At 44.1% G+C, this 24777-nt stretch overlaps 2 protein-coding genes across 11 annotated transcripts in view; one reads left to right on the forward strand and one right to left on the reverse strand.

Moving 5' to 3' along the window:
* Nucleotides 1-17388, forward strand: part of parp14rs1 (poly(ADP-ribose) polymerase family member 14-related sequence 1) — a 34815-nt gene extending 17427 nt beyond the window's left edge. The window contains exons 19-35 of the mRNA XM_015358485.2: nt 496-739; nt 2428-2552; nt 2879-2909; nt 3652-3861; nt 4396-4632; nt 4758-7033; nt 7449-7685; nt 8625-8846; nt 9472-9553; nt 10540-10689; nt 11230-11292; nt 11968-12144; nt 12684-12890; nt 13221-13829; nt 14332-14477; nt 15064-15238; nt 15925-17388. Of these exons, the coding sequence (XP_015213971.2) occupies nt 496-739; nt 2428-2552; nt 2879-2909; nt 3652-3861; nt 4396-4632; nt 4758-7033; nt 7449-7685; nt 8625-8846; nt 9472-9553; nt 10540-10689; nt 11230-11292; nt 11968-12144; nt 12684-12890; nt 13221-13829; nt 14332-14477; nt 15064-15238; nt 15925-16211 (5478 nt within the window). The 3' untranslated portion in view covers nt 16212-17388. The remainder of the gene's footprint in view (nt 1-495; nt 740-2427; nt 2553-2878; nt 2910-3651; nt 3862-4395; nt 4633-4757; nt 7034-7448; nt 7686-8624; nt 8847-9471; nt 9554-10539; nt 10690-11229; nt 11293-11967; nt 12145-12683; nt 12891-13220; nt 13830-14331; nt 14478-15063; nt 15239-15924) is intronic.
* A 116-nt stretch (nt 17389-17504) lies between these two features.
* On the reverse strand, nt 17505-24509 carry LOC102696269 (BTB/POZ domain-containing protein KCTD18). 10 transcript variants are annotated; one of them, XM_069196577.1, is made up of 7 exons: nt 23018-24507; nt 22457-22668; nt 21572-21765; nt 20919-21013; nt 20189-20291; nt 18827-19389; nt 17505-18587 (listed from the first exon to the last, which is right to left on the reverse strand). In XM_069196577.1, exons 1-6 carry the CDS (start codon nt 23163-23165, stop codon nt 18831-18833), a joined length of 1311 nt encoding a protein of 436 aa, XP_069052678.1. In that variant the 5' UTR covers nt 23166-24507; the 3' UTR covers nt 17505-18587; nt 18827-18830. The 10 variants fall into 10 exon arrangements, with proteins under 10 accessions (XP_069052678.1, XP_015214160.2, XP_015214159.2 ...); XM_015358674.2 differs by having other exon boundaries at nt 17505-19389; nt 23018-23174; nt 23619-24506; XM_015358673.2 differs by having other exon boundaries at nt 17505-19389; nt 23018-23174; nt 24389-24505.
* Between the last annotated feature and the right edge of the window lie 268 nt (nt 24510-24777).

Consider the following 24777-nt stretch of genomic DNA (forward strand, 5'->3'; position numbering starts at 1 on the left):
TAACTTTTTCTGTTCGTCCACCGCTATTTGAGTTATCAGTTAACTGCGCGAGCGATGCCGCTTTCACTCCGAGCGCGTGAAATTTTGTTTTTTTTTTAAAAAAAAGGACATAACGGTCGATCTCGCCAAGTGATGAAGTCCAACAGTTTCAATAGAGTCAATCTTCGTATTTTTTACAGAAAAGTGTGTTGCCCCACAATGAATAAAACTCTTTATTCCTGAAATGAGACACTTGGAAGCCTTTAAAGCTGCTTCTCATTCCCTTTTATTTTTAAAGTTTAAAGACCGTTTTACTGATTTCCGAGTCCGTGTGACTCATTTTGTCTAGAAAAAGCATTGAATGCTGCTCGTCAACGGTACTGGACACAAGTAAAAGCGGGTTGTAAAGTAACGAGTCGAAAAACGGATCACGCCCCTCGGTCTTTGCAGCTAGATGAGGTAAACAGATTCCTCGTCTCGGCCCTAAAAGTTGCTGAAGTGAAACAAAAGTGAAACTTAAAAACCAAGCCGAATGGGAAGCCGGGAGTGAACCAGGGCATTGCTGGCGGAGACATGGAGGACTCCTACTCGTACCCCCTTATAGTGGAGGGCGACTGGGGCGCAGATCTGTCCAAAGTCATTAAAAACAAGCTGCAGATTTATTTCCAGAGTAAGAAGAAGTCCGGCGGGGGTGACTGTCAGGTGGAGTACGAGGATTTGCAGAGACCGAGGGCGACGGTGTGGTTCAAGTCTCAGGACAGTAAGTGCCAGTTAAGAGGATCTGATCAGTGAGACTGCCTTGTGGTGATTTAGTTGTAACCTCCTCTTCTGAAGCTGCTCAAAAGAGGCCATCGTTGAGTGTTAACGTGAATCGGGGGGATACACTTACTCAGAAAAATAAATTGCGTGGCCGAAATAAGTAACGTGGGCAAGCTACCTTATGCCATTCCAGTTTTAGACACCGGAGATGTCCCAGATAGAGGTTTTGCGTTTCAGGTTTTCCCGGAATGGTAATTGTGTTTTTCAAGATTAAATATATATATATTACTCCAACATCGTTAGGAGTGTGTCATTTGCCATTTGTAATTCTGTTTCAGGTTTATACTATGTAAACGGAGTCGCACGGATTCCTTTTCACACCTAACGTTCAAATCTGTTTCTCTCCTCCGTGTGGGGTGAGGCAGGGAAGGTTTAACACGGGCCTGCATTATTGCTTTTATTATCTGGTAGTGCAGACCGAGGGTGAAGAAGCAACAGTTATTACAAGTTTCAGAGGTTGCCTATATACTGTAGGCTTTCTGGGGTGAGGTGCTGGGCTGCCTGGCCTATAGCCAGTATGAAATGTATAAAAGCCTGCTGCTCTGCACCAGGAAATTCGCTTAGGCTACACCTGCAGTGTCACTGCCACGCCTGGATCTTGGATAAGGGGATGATATTGAGGCAAAATGTGTTTTGCATCATGCATGTCATTAATTTCATATTGAATTGTGACATTTTCTTCATTTGGTTAAATCTGTACTGCACTGAAAGAAATAAGCATGCCAAACAGTGAAAGTTGCTGTGCAATGTAATGAAAATTGTGCTATTATTTTATTGCTTATTTATTTTTTTCTTGTGATAACATTTCAATAATTAAAATAATTGTTCTTGTTAGAGAATTGAATGTCACTTTCATAATGTTTCTTTCATGGATTAATTTATTATAAAAGTTGAACTATGGTAGGACACTTGATAAGACTGCAGAGGTACACCAAGGAAACAGTTCATTATATTCAACAAGGACAGTTGTTGACCATATCCCTTTACAGGCCACAATGGCAAGAAAGCATAAACACCTTTATGTTGTGTCCTGGGTGACAGGAGTATGCACTGAAATCATGATCCAGCAGTACTGCTTCGTCCCTTTGTTATCACAGGAAGAGATCACCTGACTTGAGAGCCTGATATACATTATTTTGACAAACAAGATTTACACTTCATCTATACTCTGCTGTATATTGCAATATAGTGCTTGGAATAACTATGTACTGTAGTTCTATAGTACATTTTTGAACTATCTAGATTGACCTCTGCAATCAAGAGGCATCAGTCACACTTAATTTAGCACTTAACTCCACTCCGGCATCTGTGAGTGGGCACTGGACAGGGATCTTCTGTCTTGCATACCTCTACAGGTGTCTGATCTACTCAACTCACGCAGCACCAAAAGACACAGGAGATCTGAGAGTAACATCACTGCAACAGCTCTCATCTTACACCACAAACCTTGTATTACACTATGAAAGGCACAAAATCGTGTCATTTCCTGAGCATCTTCAACTATCAATGTACTCGATCCAAAAATATTATTTCACTAAAGGGAAATGTTGTCTTTTCATGCAGAAGAGTGAAGGTGAAAAGACACCTCTCTGCTCTCTCACACTGTTTTGGTTGGCTGCTTGTTTTCAGTCAGGGACAGAGCCCTGGAGAGAGGAAGCCATGAGCTGGTTATTGAAGGCCAGAAAGTGACACTGACTGTCAGACTGAAGGAGGAAACAGAAGAGGCGACACCTCCTGTCGAAGGCCCTGCCACCGTGAGTTAATTTATCATCACAGTACAGATACTGCAGCTAAGGGCTGAGGAAGAATACAATCACACTCTTTTTAAATGCTCTTATGCAGAACTACTTTGCAGAACATTGTTAATAACTAAGGGTGGCCATAGCATGACCTTGACAGTTTGTCTTCAGTGTTTACTGCTGTGCTCTCCCATCAGCCTTTACCAGGCCTGGACACATAAGCTGTAAAGTGTGTGCTGGGGAAAAGTTTAAGCATTTAAATTGCAGAATTTTGCACCTGTATGATGGATTCAAGTCCGGTTCAGATTAAATGTGACTATTTCTTTTGAACTTTTTTTCAGGAGAAAGAGTCTGGTAAACTTCAGGAGCCAGGTAATGTACTGTGAGTGAATATCATATGTAATGGGCATTAAGTGCCTTCTCTAAAGCGCTATGATTGCGTGTGTGGTAATTAATATTCATATCCATAATTTTTTGCAGCCGGATGCTCCTAAAATGCCACCATTAGCTAGGAGGCTGTTGTAAGGATGTGTTTATGCAATGCAACACCATAACTCATCTCTCATGCCAGTAAAGCTCTTTGACTTGGGTCATAGCTGCCTTATTCTCGGGTCACAGCTGGATCAGAGGACCACAGCACTCACAGCTTTTGGGTCTTGGATTCGTTTCTGGGAAGAAAATCTCTGTGTGCACTTTGCAGATTTGCAAATTTGTATTTGCTTGGGCTTGCTGTGGCTGCTCTCTTTTTTTTCAAACCTCCTAAGAACTTGTGGGTAGGTAATAGTGTCTATTGAGCCTATGCTTCTGGGATACGTTCCAGGTTGCTGTATCCCTTATAAGGAATATGCAGCTTTCCAATAATGAATGGATGATTAGAGAGATTTCTCCTGTTAGGTAAGGCTAATAAAAGCATGTGGCTGTGTGTATGGACAGATATATTTTAGCAAGAAGATGTTAAGTCTGAACAGTACGCAACTTTAGTAATTTTTGAGACAACTCCTTTTGAGTGATGATTTAATTAATGAGAAGGGAAGCTATGATTACTATTTTCTAAAGAACATTTTTAAATATTTTTCTATATAAATATTTAATAATATTCTGGATTATATTTCAGGACTGGATAATGCCAACCAGGACGCAGGAGGGGAACAGAGTCTACAGACCTGTTCCGTTGTGCTGGAGAATGTGCAGGAAAAACTTACAAGGGAAGTCCTGGGAATGATGGTGGAGAACATTTGCAATTTATCAGAAGAGAACAGGGACTTCACTCTGGAAATGATGTGTGACATCAAAAAGGCTGTCATATCCTTCACAAACAGGAATGGTATGAGTCAAGGCATTCTGACATGGGGATGCGCTTTATCATATTGAGTATATTCCTTAGCTCTGCATTAACATTTCTTATGTACTTATTTGAGCATGTAGTAACAATTTTCCAGTTATTCCATTTCTTCTGATTTAAACAATGTCGGTTACGTTACATTGTAAAGGAACAAGTAAAGGTTTATTCCAGGCTGAAAAGAGAAGAAAAGAAACACAACGTTTTGGCTGTGGAGCTTTTTTTGGACCACACACCCGAAGAAGGCTCCACATCCGAAACGTTGTGTTTCTTTTCTTCTCTTTTCAGCATGGAATAAACCTTTACTTGTTCCTTTGCAGCCTACACATGCTGATGCAGCTCCCTGCTTGAGCTACATTGTAGTTTGTTTATAAACTTCAACATTCATATTTAATGTTAAAGTGGGACGTCGGTGCCTAATACACGTTGAAGGAAAAACATTCCCTTAGCAGCTTGTTTTGAGTGCATCAGAACCAAACACCTATCATACTCTGAAAGCAAGTCCTTTGCTCTTTCCAGATGTGGGTCATTTCCTCAAAGAGTGCATGAAGAACAAACGGTTTTGCCAGAACAATCTGCGAGCCCAGCCGCTGGAGCCCAGCAGGAGTGTGAGAGTGGAGAACCTGCCCAGGCACGTCACCGAGGACCTCCTGGAGCTGTACTTCGAGAAGGAGAAGAATGGAGGGGGGGCCGTGGACTGCGTTGCGGTGCTGCCCGAGGAGCAGTCAGCCATTGTCACCTTCCAGGACCCTACAGGTAAAACCAAAGACTCACCCTTTTCCCCTGTCTTTTGAGTGAGTATGCTTATGTTTATGTTTATTCTAGATTACCTTTATTCGATTCAATTGTTGTATTTCTGTAAATCTGCCTTTCTGTTCCAGTTGCTGAAAACGTAATAAGAAACAGACATCAGATCAGTAAAGTGCCCGTCAGTGTGTACCTGTATTATGAGTCCCTGGGCACGGCTTTATATGGCAAAGACAGACCAGTGTGGAAGCTGCCAGACCCCTTTACTGAAAGCATTGACCCGGCCCTGTGGAAGTTTCTTCATACAGGTCAGAAGCAGGTGACAGTCATCAGCAGTCAGATGGAGAAGCACTTCTGTGAGGTGGACCTGAGAAGCCCCACTGTCAGGATCAGCCCATTACCAGCCTTGCTGAAGCAAAAAGGTTTGACAGCCAAGCACATTGATGCTTGGAAAGAGAATGCTTCCGCTGCCTTCCGCAATACCATGTCCAAGTACAGTTCCTTTGAATATCCTGTGAATCCCTCAGTGTGGAGGGAATCTGAGAAGGAAATCCGCAGAGCAGTGACACAGGCAGCAATCTTGGAGCCTGACATGACTAAAGAGTCTGTAGCTGTAGCAGGCTTGTCCGAAGATGCTAACAGACTGAAAGAGATGCTGGTGGAAATTGTGGAGAGAAACTCTAAGAGGCTTGAAAGGGAGAAAAACAGCATAACAGAGCAGGTTGATGTGGAGCCTGGCATGTACTACATCCTGCAGCAAGATAGACTTCAGGAGACAACAGCTGCCAAGTATCCAGAACTGAAGCTCACCTACAAACCTGATGTCAGGAAGCTCATTCTTTCTGGATTGGTCTCAGAAGTGTTCAGTGTAAAGAGCAAGATCCTGGAAGCTGTAATGCATATGAAACACAAGCAGGTAGAGATTGACCCCAGTGTTACCAGCTTTCTCAGTGAAGTAGACAGCAAGGAGCTGTCCTACTCCATCTTCACTTCACGGGGCATCAGTGCTGTTTACAAAATGGAAGAAGGAGGTGTGGAGATTATAGGAAACAGTGACAAGGCCCTGACTGAAGCAGCAAAGCAGCTGCAGGCAGTTCTGGGTTTTCAGCACATTCATGTAGAAGACAGAGATGTGCTGAGGAAACCAGAGTGGCTGAAGTTGGTTAATGATTTAAAGACAACTTTCAACTCCCCCCAGAAAACAGTGTTGATCAGAAGAGTGGAGTCCGAAGGGAAAGACCAAATTATAGTTTCTGGCTTTTGCAATTCAGTGAAGCAGGTACATGAGAAACTGGCTGATTTTATAAACAAATTTTCACACGTCAAAGAGGTTGTTCCAGTCAAGTCCAGCGCAGTCATCAAGTTCATCATGGAAAACAAAGCAGAGTGCTGGAAAAACTGTGCCAGCTCACGGCAGGTGGCAACTGACTTCGACCAGAGAAGACCACGGATCCTTCTAAGTGGGGCAAGGCTTTACGTCCAGGAAGTGAAGACTTTGTTTGAACACCTGGCTGCAGCTCTCCATACTGACCAGCTAATGATTGTCAAACCAGGGGCAAAGAAGTATTTCCAGGAAATAGAAAGGAAGATGTTTGTTTCCATTGCCTTGAGGGAACACAACTGCGTGGTGTTACTTCAGGATGACAGGTTCTTGGAAGAAGAGGAAGTGGATCAGTCTGTTTGTCAGGTGCAGATGTCTGATGGAGTAGCAATTACAGTCTGTAAAGCTGATATATGTCAGTATCCTGCAGATGCTGTGGTCAATGCCTCCAATGAGAATCTGCAGCACATTGGAGGTTTGGCTTTAGCTCTCCTCAAGGCAGCTGGTCATCAGCTGCAGGACCTCTGTGACCAGCACATCAGAAGAAACGGACCCCTGAAGCCAGGAGATGCTGTTATCACGGATGCTGGCCGTCTCCCTTGTAAACACGTCATTCATGCCGTTGGGCCTCGGTTTGGTGATACAGACTCTAGAAGAGCAGTTTGTCTTCTCAAAAGGGCTGTGAAAGAAAGCCTGAGACTGGCTGAGACGCACAACTGCTCATCTATAGCCATCCCAGCCATCAGCTCCGGCATCTTCGGCTTTCCTCTGGACCTGTGTGCAGAAACGATTGCTCGGTCCGTGAGGGAGCACTGTCAGGACTTCTACGGGGAGAACACGCTGAGGAAGATCCACCTGGTGAATAACGATGACAAAACAGTCCGGGCCATGACAGCTGCTGTGCAGAAGGAGTTTGCTGATGTGGCCCCACAGCTGAGGAGCCTGCCAGCCAAACCTGCTGAGGAACACAGACGATTCAGGGGAGGTGAGAGAAGTGTAGAAGTCGAGAGCAGAGGAGCCTTGGAGACTGTCCAGACGAAGGAGGGACTTGCCATCACCCTCAGGAAAGGGAACATCCAGGAGGCATCGGTGAGTATCCGTAGTGATTTATGTGTTAATTAGATCAACACAGATATCCTGGCAGTATAGCATTGTGGAAGGAATCTAACTCGGACAAACAAATTTAATTTTGTACTGTCCGTATGGATTTGGAAGTGTGAATGAACTGTTTGGAGCCCATCTATACACATCGGAAGTATGCTACTAATGCTGAAAGAGCTCTATACCCAATGTTATATTTCTTTGGCATATTATACCTTAGAGCACATTGTTTAATAAATATGTTTTAGGATAACATTTGAAAAAAACTGCTGTTGTGTATTTTGAAGAGTGTAGTTACAGTATGTCCTTTTTAAAATTGAAATAATCTGTCAATTGCTTTCCCCAACACACATACAGTAACACTCACTCCCCTCTTGCATGTCCTTCTGCTTGGGATTTGCAGACTGATGTCATTGTAAATACCATTTCTGAGGACCTAGATCTGAATAAAGGAGCTGTCTCCAAAGCCATTTTCCAGGCAGCCGGGCTGGAGCTCCAAACCCTGGTCAAGACAGAGACCGCGGGCGCCCGTTTCGATCACGGGGATGTGGTGATAACAGGGGGCTGCATGCTGAGGTGTAACAAGGTGTTTCATGTGATCTGCCCCTCATGGGACCAGGGAAGAGGCAAAGCGGAAGAGGTAATGCTTTATGTGTGAATATGTTGCTGTGTGCTAACACTTGAGTTAGGAGTGAGTAAAGGAAATGTTTTTAAATTAAATGAGCTTGATATTATAGTTTTAGCACACTTCTGACATTTCCATTCCAGGCAAAAAATAACATGTTGGTTCTAATATTGCAGTGATGGCAAACTGCCCTTTTAAAAGGGAACTGCACCTCTGTTTTTGTATTTTGAGGTTAGAAAGAATTGACATTGATGAGTGCGTTTCAAACCACAATGAAAGTAAAATGTACACAGCAACATTAGATTTACATTTTGACATCACAGAATAGCTGAAATTTTCAGGTACTCTATGTGCAGCACCATATTGCCATCTTTGTCTGTTATTCAGAACGAGTCAGTAAAACGATCTATTAAACAAGCAGGCTCTCTTTTAATCTGATAGAAATATTGCTCTTGACTTGGAGATGGTTTTGCGGACAAATACTACTTGTTAACTTTGTATGGGGGTCACCTTGTCACATTGGATCATTTTATGGTGAAATGTCTGCCGCACAACCTGGACTTATTTGCTTGTACATCACATGACATCAGTCATTACAGTGACTAGTGAGCAGGAAGGGCTGGTTTTAGACACAATCCTCGTAAACTCTCTCTCTTGCCTCCGGTGAGACCAGTGGTTTTCCGACAAGACGACCATACAGCACTTTCACAAAGTTCACAATTTTGTGCTTAATTCGGAATTTGTACAATATTTGTGATACCGTCAATTAACATATTCGGTTACAGAGATGTAATAACCGGATTGGGAAATTGGGACTGCAGTTCCTCTTTAATACATTTCTGCAGAGCGAGACATTTTTTTTCCATGGAAGAAAAGCAATTTGTGCTTTTACACATGAAGGGTACAATTTACAAATGTAGCTGCCAGGATGATATGATGCATTCTGTTTTGCAGGTATTGAAACACCTCATTAAAGAGTGCCTGAAAGAAGCTGATATGCAAAAACAAAAATCGATGTCCTTCCCAGCGATTGGCACAGGCAATCTGGGATTCCCGAGATCTCTAGTGGCCTCAGTGATGCTGGACCAAGTCCTGAAGTTCAGCAGCAAGTGGAGCCCCAAACATCTTCAACAAGTTGTTTTTATAGTGCATCCCAGCGATGAGCAGACCGTCAGGGTAAGAAGCAGTCCGGCATTTTTCTGACAATTTCTTGGTAATAATTGGCAAAACCCAATCTTTGTGTTCTGGGTTCTGGGAGCCAAACTGAAACAAACATTGAGGCTGCAGACTCAGGCTTCAGCAGCATTTCTAGAAACGTGCCAGTGCTCCTCAGGAAACCAAGCCCCTCAGCTATTTCACAAAGTGGAGGAGTAAAAGTCAGTGTTCATCATTTTGTTGCTTTGACAGCGATATAATGTAACACCGTTCCTTTGCTCCTGATATTCAGAAACCAGCATGCTACAGGACAATCTCTTATTGCAAGTAATACTACTTGATACCGGAGTGTTAGAGAAAACATTCTGAATGAATTTATTTCTAGAAAATGACTAGAATGGTTTTTTCATCACTGTGTCTTTATAACACCCATTTTTAAATAGCAATTTTCAGATTAATTCATCATGTACATTTCTTTATAGAATAATGTAATAATAAACCCGGGCATATTTTAGTCTCTGTTTCTTAATGATTTTTGGTCCCCTTAAATCTGGGCTCGTGAACTGTATATCAGTTGTCTTTTTGAACTAGCAATGCGGGGGAGATCCTGTCTTGTGAAGTAACTGACTGCGCCTTTCTGATACAGGATTTCACTGCAGAATTCAGAGGTCAGCACAAGGGCCATCGCCCACAACTCCGGCCCTCAGCTGAAGCCCAACAGGAAACTGGTAAACTGCTACGCAGTCTGACAACATTCATTTCTGATGGATTAAAACTTACTACTCATACACATCTAACAGAGAAAAATCGTATTTTTATTTCTGGTCATAATAATCTAAAAGCATATGTGAATGTAAACTATATGTGTATATTACCTAAATGATTTGTATTATAGAAAGGGTTGATGTAGTAAAAGTGATTCTGTACATATGGAAGAGCTTAAATTGGCTGATGGAACTGAATGCATTTTTCTCTGTGAAGAATCTGCCATCTTGGCTCAAGGCCATATCACCGGGCCTGGGTTTTGAGCCAACATGGCCGCTTGCTCACACAGCCACCTCTCCTTACATGACATTAAGGAGGCTGTCGCGCAAAAGATGGGAGGAGGATTCCATAGAACTTGATCTAAGTGATTGGAAACTAAAAAACATAACATTTCAGAATCAATAAAAAAATAATACAAGCTCTGACACCCAATAAAATGAAATGAATGGGCTTGACAGTGACAGATAGAGTACATGCTATCCAGGAGGTCATGAACTCACTGTGAGAGTCTTGGCGAACCCAGTGCTGTGTATACATGAGCACACAAGCCAAAGGGCCTCGCCTGATTAACAAAAACAATTCACACAAAAGTGCGTGTGGCAGGTGAACATTTAAATAGCAGAATCTCCACTTCTCTAGAGCTGCAGAATGAGCAGCAGAACATAAGGAACCATATTCTCAAAATCATATAAAATATTTTGTTGTTTCCCAGAGTCTGATATATATATATACAGTTTCAACTTAGTATGTTGCTTAATTTTGTGTATTTTTACTTTTTTGTGTGATATGAAAGTCATACTTGTTTTAAGCTTTGTAACCAAAACATGACCCATGTGAATCTGTTGTGTGTGGAAGCTGTGTTGTAATAACCATTACAATGACTAACTGGCCATTTTAATGACCAATTGTGCAAATAATAATGATGTGTTTGTCTTCAATCCCTGGCCAGCTTTCTTCAGCAGGATCTCGAGCCCCAGTCTGGGAGTTTACAGAATGACCATGGGGGGGCTGACGCTGGAGGTCTTGACGGGAGACATCACGAGAGAGACCACGGATGTCATCGTCAACTCATCCAACAGCACCTTCTCTCTCAAATCAGGTAAAGCAGCCTTTGTCTGTGCTGCTGTTGCACCTGTTCTCACCACTGCTAGGGCCAGTGTGGAGGGTCAGGATCGGTCGGGGGCACAGGCTGCTCTTAGTCAGAAGATGCAGATTGCCGCAGGATTTGGCAAGTACAGAATCTCTTCAGCAAAAGAAGTGTGAGCCGGGGCTGGATTTTGGTGTCCATAGGCCCCAGGCACTTTCACTCCAGAATGTGCAAAAAGGGGGAAACGATGATTGTAATACGTTGATTGACGTGATGCACCTTAAACTATTCTAATGCTGAACCACGTGATTGATGGAGCGAGTGGAGCAACAACCACTTCGATCCTTCCAGTTTCTAGAACAGCCACTAGATTATTGATTTGGAGCACCTCGAGCCGATCGCAAGCATGTTGTTTCAGCTCATTTTTCAGTGTTTCCCTCCTTTGTAGGCCCTAAACATTTCATAGGCCCTAGGCACTGGGCCTGCAGTGCTTAATGGGAAATCTGGCGCTGGTGTAAGCCCCGGATTTACACATTTGTGTTCCTTCCTCAGGTGTGTCAAAAGCAATTCTAGACGCAGCGGGCAGAGCCGTGGAATTGGAATGTCTCCAGTTGGGTACGTCACTTAAAAACAAGAGAAGTCATTCTGCTATCTAGCTTGTTCAGTTGCTCGTATCTAAGTGAGGATCTGAGGATCTCATTCAGCCGTTTCTTCAGAGAAGCCAGGGTATTGAGTGGCTAGAGACCCCTACAGTCTTTTGGGTAAAGTAGGAAATAAGCTCACTTTGAATGTGTGTCCACATGATTTCCACTTTGTGTCCTCTGGTTTGTGTTTCACTGTTGGCTGTGAAGAAGTCAGTTTGTCAGTGCCCTTGTGGATTCTTCTTACCTTGATCAGATCCAGCTGTAGTCTTCTCTGATTGAGTTTTAGCCTGTCAGTATAGGATATTCCCTTTAATCCCAAGAATCTGGTAATTTATTTCTGGGGTGATTCCAGAACAACAATGTTTTCTGTAACATGTTGACCAAAATTGTACACAATGTTCTAAAGAAAGTGCATTTTACAATTTAACCCAACATGCCCCAATTATGTTTCATATTTCTAGTATAAATAATGTATTTAAATCCATTAGTATTGTGACTGAACTGAATGACACATTTATTTTCACATCTTTATCGAGCCTCACAGCGCAGCCGTCACCGATTTCAGTCAGGTCACTTGCCAATCGCAGCTGGCTTTTAAAAGCTTTGTGATCTTCTGTTTTACTTCCCACTGTTTTTTCTTCACCAGCATCCCAGCCGAACGATGGGCTAATAATGACCCAGCCTGGGAACCTCCAGTGTCAACACATTATTCACATTGTTGGACAGAATGACCCCAACAACATCAGGGGCGTGGTGAGGACAGTTCTGCGGGCCTGCGAGGAGCGGAAGTTCCAATCAGTCGCCTTCCCAGCCCTTGGAACAGGTGTGCCAGAGAAAGAGGAGTCAATTCCAGCTTCTGACCTCCTCTGTGTATACTTCAAATAAAACATTCATGCAAGCACGTGTGCTACCTGTTGACATTATGGAAATGCTGGTCTGTTATAAAGTGCTTATCATCTTTCATCCTGATAGTGTCATCTAGATGAAAATTAGACCCTGATTTGTAGAAGCTTGTAAAAGTAATGAGTTAAGAGAAAAATGCTCTGATATTTTTGCAGTTTTCCAGATTAGGCTGACCTTTATTTAAGCATGTATTTATCATCTAATAATTTTGTACCTAATATTTTTTGTACCTGTTGATGCAGAATGATTTTACATATTTCGTTTCCTGCTTTAATGTTCTTTGAAGTCTTTACCAACTTTGGAAAAATCAGGACATTGGACCTTCCAAGAAGCATTTGAGAGAGTTTTGTTCACAGTTCTCGTTTGAAATGTATAGTTCTGTTGTGCCCATGCGCCCTGTTCTCACAGATGAGTCGTGATTCTTATTTTGATTGAAAACGTTTTGCTCTGCTTTTTCAGGACAAGGAGGTGCAAGTCCTGCTGTAGTTGCAGATGCAATGATAAATGCTGTGGTCGATTTCGTGAGTAAGAAGAATGGAGTATATTTAAAACACGTCAGGATTCTGATCTTCCAGGCAACGATGTTGACCGACTTCCATAAAAGCATGCAAACTAAAGAAGGCACAGCCCTACCGGAGCAAAAGTCTCTTTTGTCAAGGTTGAAATGTAAGTTGGTTTATGTTATGAAATTGTTACAATGTTTTGCTTTATCTGAGCGGAAATTCATTGTGCTTTAACAGACATTCAGGTTGAAAAGGGGCCTCTATCTAATGGATAAAAGAAATGCATGTTAGAAGTTATGTTGAAGTTTCTGTGTATTTTAAAATTAGATTCAGCATGTCCCCATGAATTAAGAATTGCAAAGCCAAACAAGCACATTTGTACCATTCATTTTGATGTGTGTAAATAACATATTTGATTATCAAAACCAAAATCAAACATTATATTTTATAAAGCTAATGCTGTCAGTGTCACTTGCATTCTTTTTTATGACAGCCCTCTTTCTGGGGGATAACAGTGCAGAAGCAAAACCTCAAGAAGAGTTTGTAATCGTGGGCGAGGAGATTGAACCAGCCATCTTTCAGTTCTGCGCAGAAACGAGCCATAACCTTGCCAAGGCCAAGGACTGGATCAAAGATCTCATCGTCAAGGAACAAACTGAACGGACCATCAGCGACAAGTGGATCGCCTTCTTCTCCGACAGAGAACACCAGAAGATCCACAGCCTTCAGAAGAGGCTGCAGATCAGCGCCAAGCTGGAGAGCAGGGGCTCAGACTCTTCCATCCAGCTGGCGGGGCTGACCAGAGACGTGCTGGACGCCATCACCGAGATCCAGGCGATGATAAGGAAGATCGAGACCGAAGAGGTGCAGAAGCGAGATGCAGTTTTGGTGGGCAGCGTGGTGGAATGGCAGTACGAGGACAACAAGAGCTTCGTGCCCTTCGACACGCTCACCAACCTCACCCTGGAACAGACCTTTGAAAGAAAAACCCGACAAGTCAGAATCAAGATAAAAAACTACGAATATGAAGTGGACCCTCATCAGTTGGTGGCAGAAGGAAGGGGAAACAAAACAATTAAATTAAAAAGAGTCTTACTGACAGGTACGTTTTTTTTCACATGCACTTTTTCCCCTTTCTGCCTATTTGGAAATGTCTGCTACAAACACCAGATAAATCCATTTTAAACTGATTCAGAGCAAAGAAGAGATATCACTGCCTAGTTCACTTCTTTTCAGCCAGGAAGTCTTAAGGGTTCAGGAGGGCTGAAAACATCTGATTCCTGGAGGAGGGTTTTAAAGTTGGGCATTCTCCACCTGGCACCAGCAAGGGCTGACTGGCGTGAAGCCATGCTTTGACAATATGCCCAAGCCAATATGAGCAAAAGAATCTGAACCGTGACTCATGGGCCCTGTTAAGGACAGACACCTGGCTCAGCCCGGGTTAGAACTTCAGATGCCTTGGAGGCCTGGGCGCTGTGCAGTTACAATTAGTGAGCACGTTGTAGAGTGTGTGTTTTTCACAGTAGACATTTATCAAGCACAATGAATAACAATGTTTTAATTTGCTTGTATTTTACGACTTGGCTGTTTTACCTGCCTTACAGATGACAGTATGGGAAACCTTCCGAGCCACTGGACTGATATGAAGGGGTTACACAAGATGCAGGTCCAGCTGACAGTTGGCTCTCGGGAGTACCAGGAAGTGGAAAATGAATTCCGGAAGACATGTCCAAACTCTCAGATTATTAAGGTACTAGATCACCTCTCCCGAAGCCCAGAGGGATGGCCGTTTGTTCAGTTTTCCTCTATAGTGAAAGCTGTCATTGTCTAAAGACATTATCACAACTGATAAATGACTATTTCTCTGTGCAAAAAAGACTAAAAACAGATATTTTAATCACAACAAAAGATTTATATATGAATCTTATATAAGGAGCCAGATCAAGTGACGGGTCAAGGCAGAGTACACCTTAGAGGGGACGCCATCATTGCAGGACAGTCACACCCAGGGCCACTTTTGCTGTAACCATTATGTTTTTGGACTGTGGGAGGAAACGGGCAGAGGCAGTAAGCCAACTGTGCAGACAGCAGCCAGGCTCCGGGAATTAAACCTAGGACCCCAGCACTGCAAGGCCACCCTATGACAAATTTACTCAAAACATAATTGATATTTTAAGAATTACTACTTATAATTATGAATTATATTGCATACATAATTACTATTTTATCCGTTTTTACTTTGTTGTAATAATTCAGATAAAACGCAATTTTCTATGATTGTTCGTGCATCCTATTACAGCCACTAACAACAGGCTTACTGAGTGTGGTTTTCCTAGATTGAAAGAATTCAGAACAGCAACCTGTGGAAAAGCTACCAGATCAAAAAGAAGTTTCTGGAAGAGAAGAACTGCCACAGTAACAACGAAAGGCTGCTCTTCCACGGGACCTCCCCATCCAACCTGGGCCACATCAACGCTCACGGCTTCAACCGCAGCTACGCAGGGAGAAACGGTACAGCCCAGATTGCGCCTTTTCACTTAGACATGCTTGTTACATGTTCCGGGAGGAGTGCTCAGGGCTCTGGACTCTGGAGCGGAGTACTTGCCACTGACATCTGATATGTGGCTTACTTTACTAAAAAACACAGCTGTACCACTTTCAATAAAAGCATCACCCCAGTGAAATGGAATTAAAACATCAGTTGGCATGGCTGTACTGCTTTCCTTGTTGTTGACCTACGTCTCAGTAGCCACCAAACAATCAAATGCACACTTGCATTGACTTTAATCACCCTGGGGCTGGAGGGTTATCCAGAAGTAGGCATCGGTGGGCATTGATGCAGTCTGGGCACTAGATTGGAGGCACCATTACTGTAGATGTTTTCTAGAATGACAATTCCAGACATTGCACTCTGCTCTAAAGAGAGAGTGGGAGCTGAAATGGAGGGATACTGTGCAGTTCTCCAGTGATACTGTATGTTAACAAGTTGCATGCGCAATGCCATTTCAAGTTCAGTGATCCAGCACAGCTTGTAAGCCTCATGTTAATGTATAGCTATTAGCTGATAAAAACCTTACAGTCAAATGACCATTCTGGAGTTCTCAGACAGCTATACAGGGACTGGTCCAGTCATTTGGCAACCCTGCAATGTTGCATGTAATCACTTAACCACACTGTTAAATATTGTTTCCCTGCAGCTGCAGTCATTGGCAATGGAACTTACTTCGCAGTCGATGCCAGTTACTCTGCAAGCAACACTTACTCTGTGCCTGACTCCCTGGGTCAGAAGTTCATGTACCTGACCAGAGTCCTGACTGGGGACTACACACGGGGCAGCCAAGGTCTGATTGTCCCTCCTGCCAAGAACTCTACAGACTCTACAGATTTATATGACAGCGTAGTAGACAACACATCAAATCCCAGGGTGTTTGTTATTTTCCATGATGTGCAGGCCTATCCAGAGTATCTAATCACATTCTCCTAATTGCTGCTAGACCGATACGTTCTCGGATTAATTATGGAAACTTGGTTTCATGTGCAGTGATGTATGGAATGGCTATTATCAAGAAAGGACAAGGGTGTTAGAGTTGAAGCAAAGAAATCAAGACATGAGATGTTTCTGTGCTAGAGTTTTTGAGATTGTGTAAAAAGTTTCTGAATAGTAACAGCAGATTTGAGGATGTGTTATGTACCTAGACCTGATATTTTACACATTTTAATCAATTTGTTAGTCATTCTTTGCTCCTGTGGGATCTTACAGATATAATTTCCACTTCTTTGGAGTTGCCTATGATTCTTGTTTGCTTTGTTTTACTGTTTAAAGTTATTCAGTCCAGGCATGGATACAGTTTGCAGTTTTTGGGGGGATTAGCAATACAAAAACACTCTTTATATTTGAAGACTTTTAATTGGCTACACTTCTGTGAAGCCCACATTCTACTTCTCAAATAAATAACTAACATTATGTTGAGCATTAATGTTTATACTGATGGATATTATTAGAAAATATCTCATATTTACGTAAAGCACAATGTTCTGTTTAATATTTAGGATATCCCACTTTGTAAAGCTAAGTGGTTAAAAGCACTTTTTATATTATAAGTTTTGTTTCAAATAATTGTAAAATGAACCAACATCCAGACACTGAATCAGTCAGATCTTCAGTAATTTAAAAACAAACGTTGATGGTAAACAAATACACGTTCTTCAGCAGTCTCAGTGTTTTACAACAGTACACAATACCTTCCTCTAAAATGCAAATAACAATCATTGTATGATCATTAGCACTCAAAAACCAACACGTCTTTTTGAGTAAAAAAAATATTTTATGAGGATTTTTTTTCTTTGAATAATTTTACCTCACTGAAAGGTTAGATTTCTCTCATATATTTTTAGTGTAAAATCAAGCTGATAAACAACAAACACTTTTTCATAGCCTTGTTTCGCTCATCTTTACCAAGGGTGACAATAATTCTGGAGGGCACTGTACAGTATATGCTGAGCATCAGAACTGGCAAAAGGCCAGGACAAACGTGTGGTAGGACAAAAAATAGACGCTGAAAATGTGGAATACTTGAACAATCTGATGAGACCGACAGTGATGCTTGAGTAACAATATTTTAACTGTACGTTAAGTGAATAAAAATCTGTATTTTGAAGCAGTATTGACTGTTTGGCATTGCTTACAATGTGAGTTCTTTTCCAATAAACTCTTGGGATGACAGTTTTTGCTGCAGTTTACTAAAATCAGGAAATAAGCCAAGCTTAGAAGCCACCATTATCACTAATTTGTATGGCCTTTATTTTTATCCAAAGCAGTTTTCAACCATACATGTATAAAAAAGAGTAATTACTAAAGAGACCTGACTGAAGTACCTTGCTCAAGAAAAGCAGGGATTTGAACCCTCAACCTGCAAGTCTAAATCTCTACTCTACTGCTACCCCTCAGATTCAGGTTATCGGTCTATTTTCATTGCATACAAATACAGTAGTTACATTAATTACAGCAAAGAAAAAGTGTGATCCAAAAAATCGAACTGCTCATTAGTGCTACACTGTAGAGAACATAAAAACACCTGGTTACAAAATCAAGTACCACACAGGTGACAGGAGCTCAGATCAGCTGCAAAGCAAAACAGCATTAGAACCTCTGAATAGTTGGACTTTAGTTTCAGAACTGCTTTATTTCCCAAGAAGAATCAACTGCCTCACAAATACACTGTTAGTGGCAGAAGAAAATCATTAAAATATAAAAAAAATGTCCAAAAATTATCTGGAGAAAAATGTTATGGATATAAATGTCCGAGAAGTCCACCTCATACAGTAACAGGCAAACAGACACACTGAGGTATAACTCAGAATTGTGTGCAGAGAGGCTTCAACTTGTTTAAAACACCTTACATCACATTGTCTGTGCGTTACAGCCTCTTCATTGATATAGTTTCAGTGAGAAACAACAATTATTGCATTACATATTCAAAATGTTCACAACTATTGAAACACCATGAGATGACTTAGCTGTCTTAATAGTTAAGTTCCTCTTGATATTGAACAGCGGTGCACCAAGACAATCAACTACACTGTGAGAAAGTGAAACATCTCCCTTGCTGAAGTAACTTCAAATACTGGAAAAACGGATAACGGCCACATTTAGAAAGTTCCACCAGGAAGAAGATTTTAGTTCTTCATATTGCAGGGTTAAAATTAAAAGAATGTTAGAATAAAATCAGGAAACAGCAATCCTTCCCAGATCTTCCTTGGCACTCGTGATACAGCTTAGGGATGGAAAAAGCCTTCTGGTCCAGGTGCTGACTGGCACTCAAGGGCTGAGACAGAGGAGCAACATGCTGGAAGGAGAATCCTGGAGGAACGATATTAAGGGGACATCTAGTGGAGAGCAGGGAGAAGGATGATAGAGAAGTAACACTGAGCAAATCTAAAAACACTGAACCGTACAGGATGTGTCTGCCTACACACATCAACCGTTTCCTTTCAGAGCGGCTGCCTTTGTATTTCACCAAACACGGGTCCTTTCAGTGTTGCTCAAGAAAGAGCGTGTGATCAAAAGTTGTTTGTTTTGTGCCGCTGTTTAAGACGCACCACGTCAGCCTTCTCCGTTCCTCTCGGTCCCCTGCGCCCCTCCCTGCTGGCTCACTGTCGGGTCTCCTCCTGCTGCCGGCGGCTCCTGCCCCTCTCCCGTCTCTCCGAGCCCAGCGCCCCCGCCCGCCTGCCACGACCGGCCGCCTCCTTCGTTCTTCTCCGCCCTCTCGTTTCGACTCGGGAGCGCCGGTCTCTTCAGACGGACGGGGCGGCTGGCCGTGGGCGGGGGCGGGTCCGGCTGCCGGCTCCGTGCTGGGGGCGGGGCCAGCCTCGCTGTCGCCGCCGGGCTTGTGCCACCGCCATGCCCAGCTGCACGCCCAGCCCCGGGGGGGCTCTCCGTGTGTCCGGGCTGCGCACCTGGGCTCTGAGCTCCACGAGGCTGCGGCCAGCGGGCCTGGGTGGCTCTCGGGGGGCGCGGAGCGGGGTCGGAGGACCGCGCTATACCAGAATTCCTGACGCGGATGGCGGTGCTGGTGGATGGCCCGGTGAAGGTGATCCTGTTGGCCACGCGCTTGGGACTTGGCTCCGCTTCTTCTTCCCTCTCCAGCAGATCAGGGAACCACCTGAAAGAAAAACGCAGCATGAAAGACAGAAACAATCGCTCCGCGGGAACTGTGCTCGGGTTCTGAAGAAGCAGGGCTAGATTATTTCCCACCTCAAAGCCAGAGAGGGAGGTGGCAGCCTGGGAACAATTGAGCCAGGTATTCAATTCAAGCTTTATTATCCCTGGGGAAATTTTAATATACCTATTTATCATACCCACAATTAATAGGTACCCTGTTTATTACAGCATACCTGAACATGCTGTATGTAAATATTTAAAAAATAAGATTCTAATATGGACATTGTATTCTGTGTGTGCAGTTATTTTCAGGCTGATACAGCCAAAACTTTGTTTTTTGTGTCAACAGGACAACAACGCTGGGTGTATTACCTTTTAAGTTCTGAAGTAACGCGCAGATTTTACTGTTTACTTAAGAGCATGAAAAGACGGGACTGAATCCTGTGAGAAACAACTGTCAGGTATCTCAGAGAAAGACACAGACAGGAGTAGAAAGGCAGTAATGCAGATGACACAGGAATTCAAATGTAGGGGCAAAACAAGTAGTGGGACTCGCACCTGGAAATACAGGAAGTGTATACAGCAGGCTCGTAAAGGAGAAATACAACGTCTGATGAGCAGCTCACAGGAGCAACACTGCTTTATCCTGGGAAGAAGGATAAATATCTGGCATTTTTTCTGCACGATCAGACAGTTTAATATACTTATGGAAACAGTCTGATTCTGATTTTGCTTTTGCTTTTGCTTTTGCTGCTACAGTAGCTTCTCAATGAGCAGAATGAGGAGGCGGCCGGACGTACCTTTTGTATTGAGGTAATAAGGGCTCCTGGCTCTCCTGCAGGGGCCGTTTCTCCAGGGTCCAGCACTCGATCAGCTCCTGAGGGACCCTCCAGAAGCTCACCCCTGCAGGGGGAGAGCACCGCGCACAGGCCATCAGGCACCACGCTGTCTACAGGGAGCCATGCAGACCCCCCCCCGTGGCAAGGAGGCTGTTCATTTAAAGACACTAGCTGGCCAGATTTCCTCTCCCTTGAGAGGAGTGATGTACAAGTACCATCCGCCTTCTCATTTTACCCTCTTAGGGATATAACATGCCCTCCGATACCTTTTATGAAAGCTGGGGAGGATTTCCCATAGATGACCCTGTGCTTCAAGGCAAAATCTGCCCCATGCGTTCCGAAATCCCAAGCCCATAAAGGGATAATATCATTCCAGAGAAGAGAGATCGGATGAACGCTCCCTCTTTTTGAGATACATTGGTGGGAAATTAACAGTGAGTTTCTTAAAAAAGGGGAAGAAAAGAGAACTTTTTTTACACTGGAGCAAAACTGAATGTTGTTGTGGATTTTTATGAAATCTCTTAACAAGCACTGAAAGGGGCAATGGGTGTCCGGAATGGCTTAGTTCCAGCTTCTGTCCGTAGGCACTGCACGGTTGCGAGGGCAGGGGTAAGGAGGGATACCTTCCTGGGATCACCTGACGTTGGAACTGGAGGCCTGCCCGCCCCTGCCTGTGGCGGTCCGCACTCACCCCGCCCCTCCCAGCTGTCGAAGGCGTCCATCATCCTGCCCAGCTCGGAGCGGGAGTAGTAGCTCCAGATGCACTGCATGTTGCCTCCTGCCTCCCTGCAGCACCGAGGCCAGGAACAGCGTGAACGGGGGAGAAAAGACAAACCCATGCGTCAATACGCCGGACGGCAAAGGATGGTTATTCATTATATATTCTGATCGAGCTGATCGAGTGCTGGACCCTGGAGAAACGGCCCCTGCAGGAGAGCCAGGAGCCCTTATTACCTCAATACAAAAGGTACGTCCTGCCGCCTCCTCATTCTGCTCATTGAGAAGCTACTGTTGCAGCAAAAGCATAAAATATAGTCTAGATTTTATTGCAACAGATCTACCGGCTCTGCTGGCTCTCTGATCCGGAACAACATCAACAGCAGGGGTGCCACAGAGATAATGAGCGAGTAACCCCTGGAAAGCCGTGATGCAGGTGCACTGTACTCCGCGTACCGCACCTTGTGCTCTGGTGACATCACAGCCCAGCAAGCGCTCGGCGCAGCTGATGATATGGGTGCGCCCGTGATTCTGGGCGGGGCTTGGGAGTGTGTGGGAATACTTCCGTCCTGCGGCGCACAGCGCAGACGGACGACGTGTGTCCGCGTGTGGGCGGGTCCACGGTACCTGCGGTGCACGCTGCGGCTGGTGCCCTTGCCCCCCAGCTGCCTGTCCATGGCCTGCAGGCCCTGCTCCCGGCTCCCATACACCCCCAGCACCTTGCTCTCGCAGCTGGCTCCGCAGGCGCTCAGGTAGTGCAGCACCCACACCGCGGGCTCCGTGCACACCCGCCCGTAGGCCTGGCACAGCTCCCCCAGGGCCTGGGACACAGGACACAGCACTGAAGAGCACACCCCTGACACGCCCGGCCGCTCTCCTGCAGGACAGCCGATCTGCTGTTACCTGCACACAGGAAGCCTTCTGCCCACAGAGAGATTAATGAAGGATGGGCATGAGGACGGGGCGCAGACAGCAAATACAAAGAGAGACTATACGCAGTCTGAATGTAATGGGGATCTGAATTAATAAGAGACGCTTCTGTCCATTTCAGTGTTGATAATGCATTTCCACAAACTCGGGCCTTGCTGCATGCCCCCTACCTATAGATGCTTGCATGACGGAGCTATGTTTCATTCGGGTGGTGACGCATCCTTTGACAGTGTTTTAGATGCAAAAACCGCAGTCACTTGTCTTATCATCTCAGGGTGACCGGCATTAAGCTACAGCCTCACACAGGATCCCAAAGGCTTTATGCAAGGTTTAAAATCGGCTTTCCTATACACAAGTCAAAACGGCAGTCTCAACAAAACATATTAAGCTTTGGAGTCAAGACAAGAATTCCTACAGTTACGAAAGTGGCTATTTCTCATGATATCCACCTATGCAAATGAGACAAGGGGAATCCAGTTGGCTGGAAGGGATCGGAGGGATCTCCAGGTGTTGTCCAGCTAGAGTAATACAGTATGTAGAGAAAGGCTCTAGAAACCAGCGTGGGAGGAGATGCAGGCTCACCTGGCGCAGGGGGAGACCGTCTCGCTGAACCCCTGCCTCCAGCTCCATCACCAGCTGCTCGGTCAGAGAGCCAGGGAACGGCACCCCGAAATAATCCGCTTCCTGCTGCACGGCCAGTCGCGTCTCCTCGTCCTCGGGGAGGTGGAGCTCTCCGTGCAGGTAGTCCAGCAGGAATTTGAAGAGCCGTCCATCACGGTCAATCACACATGACCCTGGAGCAGAGAATGGAATAACACAGCTCTGGGAACACAGATACAACAGAGTTGACTGCCTGGAACCTACTTCAGCTGTGTAAATACAGGACAGCTACTTTGTTGCTCTAGTGAAAGACAGAAGTATGTTATCGTGTAGGCCAGTAACATTATCAGACTCAGCTCTGAGGCTGTCATAACACAGCAGGAGTTTGGGGATCCTTTTTGAAGTTGGACAGAAATACCACTGCAACACACGTTCAAAGCATGTCTGACAAATGCATGGAGACCTGTGTCAGTGCGAAAGCAGCGGCTCTCTGCGTGTCTCCCGCGGGCCCGTGCACAATCCCCTTTCCGTGCGGAAGCTCACCGCTCTGATCACGCCTCAGGGGGAACCTTCCGCTGAACATGGAGCAGAGCATGGAGTCCTTGAAGCGACAGAGGGATTCCCTGCGAGCCGTGAACTGGCGACCCCCCACTGAGAGCTGCAGCACCTCCGACACCTCCTCCGTTTCCATCTCTCCCGCCTGGGGAGCACAGAGGCACAGAGACGTGGATCGGCAGCTGGTTCCTCGCCCTTGGAGGGAGGCAGGAGTTATCCATGTGTCCTAAGCTGCCCATGGTGCTGGGGAACAGTGCTGCTTTTTTTCACACCACAGCTCCAAACTCCCAGAAAGCGCCGCGCTCACTCTGCAAGTTACATTTTCTACGTACTCAAACACACTCAGCACAATAATGAGTTCCTTTACACAGAAATCCATCCACTATCAATATCCACAACATCCTATAGAGTGTGAACAGATCCTCACCCCACAAGCACAGGGCATGTGGTGTGACTAAACACTGGGCAGCAAACCAGTACACCACAGAGCGCACACACACAGGGACACAAGGACAATTTACACACACCAGTTAACCTAGCCAGCAGATCAGTGCACCCAGTAACAAGGGGGGCACCACAGAGAAGGCACCTCAGGCTGGAACAGACCCCAGGATCCAAGGGCTGTGAGGCAGTGGTGCTGTCACACCATGCTGCCAACACTAAAATTAATTTACAAAAATAATAATTTCAACCAATTTTACCAGTTGAAACTATTTACGTTTAAACTATACGTTTACGTTGAAGGAGAGGAGACGTGAGAGATTTCTGAGGGCAGAAAAAGTAAAGGTTACTTAATGCCTACAAACACAAATGCACTATTGGGGAAATTGTGTATACAATTTAACTCACTCTTGCTGCAACCTGTCACAATAAGACGAACAGTCGGCATAAAATTATCTACAGAGCACTGTCAACATTTGGGAAGAAGTAGTTGAATAATTCAGATGCAGTACAAGAAAAACCGTCAGTTTCAGAATTATTGTGTTTTATTCAACACACGGTGACCCCAGACTCTATCTGTACAATTCACTGCAATGCATAAGGAAGGACTGACTCCGGACTATATCGCTAGGAAAGAATGGATGTCTGTTTCACTAAGAACATTCACTAAAATTAATCATATACCAATTAAAAACTTCACTGTTATCCAGCTTGTACCGTGTAGTCTGCTTAAATCTACCTTTATATATCAGGATCGCTTTCGTTCCGCACGGAGTAGCATAACACGATTTAAAAGAGCAAACCTGTCGTTCCTATACAATCCCTGAGCCCAAAATAAGTCCAGCGCCGTGTGCGGGGAAAAAAAAAACTTTATTGTTGTACTTTATCTGATCAAAGTGTATTTTAATTGTGCTATACCTCACTACAAACACAGCCCAACTTTGAAAAATCGCACAGAGAACGAAAAACAAAACTTATGTAGAGCCGTAAACCACAACACAAAGAGTACAGATATCTGTTAAAACAGATGTTTGGTGTTAATGGTTTACATTGATAATAGCGACGCCTAGTGCCGTGGAGGGGATATTACGAAACAGATTTATTATTCTCTTTAGTTGAAAGACAACTTGATCTCATTTAATCTCGGATCTTAATTATTTAAGTGGACTAATTATTAGAACAACAACTCATTTTACTTTAGGTCTTTTTTTTAGGTCTTCAAATCAGAAAAATACCTGTGATCTTGCTTTCTGTTTTTTTTAGCACAACAACCAAAAAGAAAGGTGTGCCTTTAAAAGTAGCTTCTC

Source organism: Lepisosteus oculatus, chromosome 12 (genome assembly GCF_040954835.1).
Source record: "Lepisosteus oculatus isolate fLepOcu1 chromosome 12, fLepOcu1.hap2, whole genome shotgun sequence".
Taxonomy (NCBI): domain Eukaryota; kingdom Metazoa; phylum Chordata; class Actinopteri; order Semionotiformes; family Lepisosteidae; genus Lepisosteus; species Lepisosteus oculatus.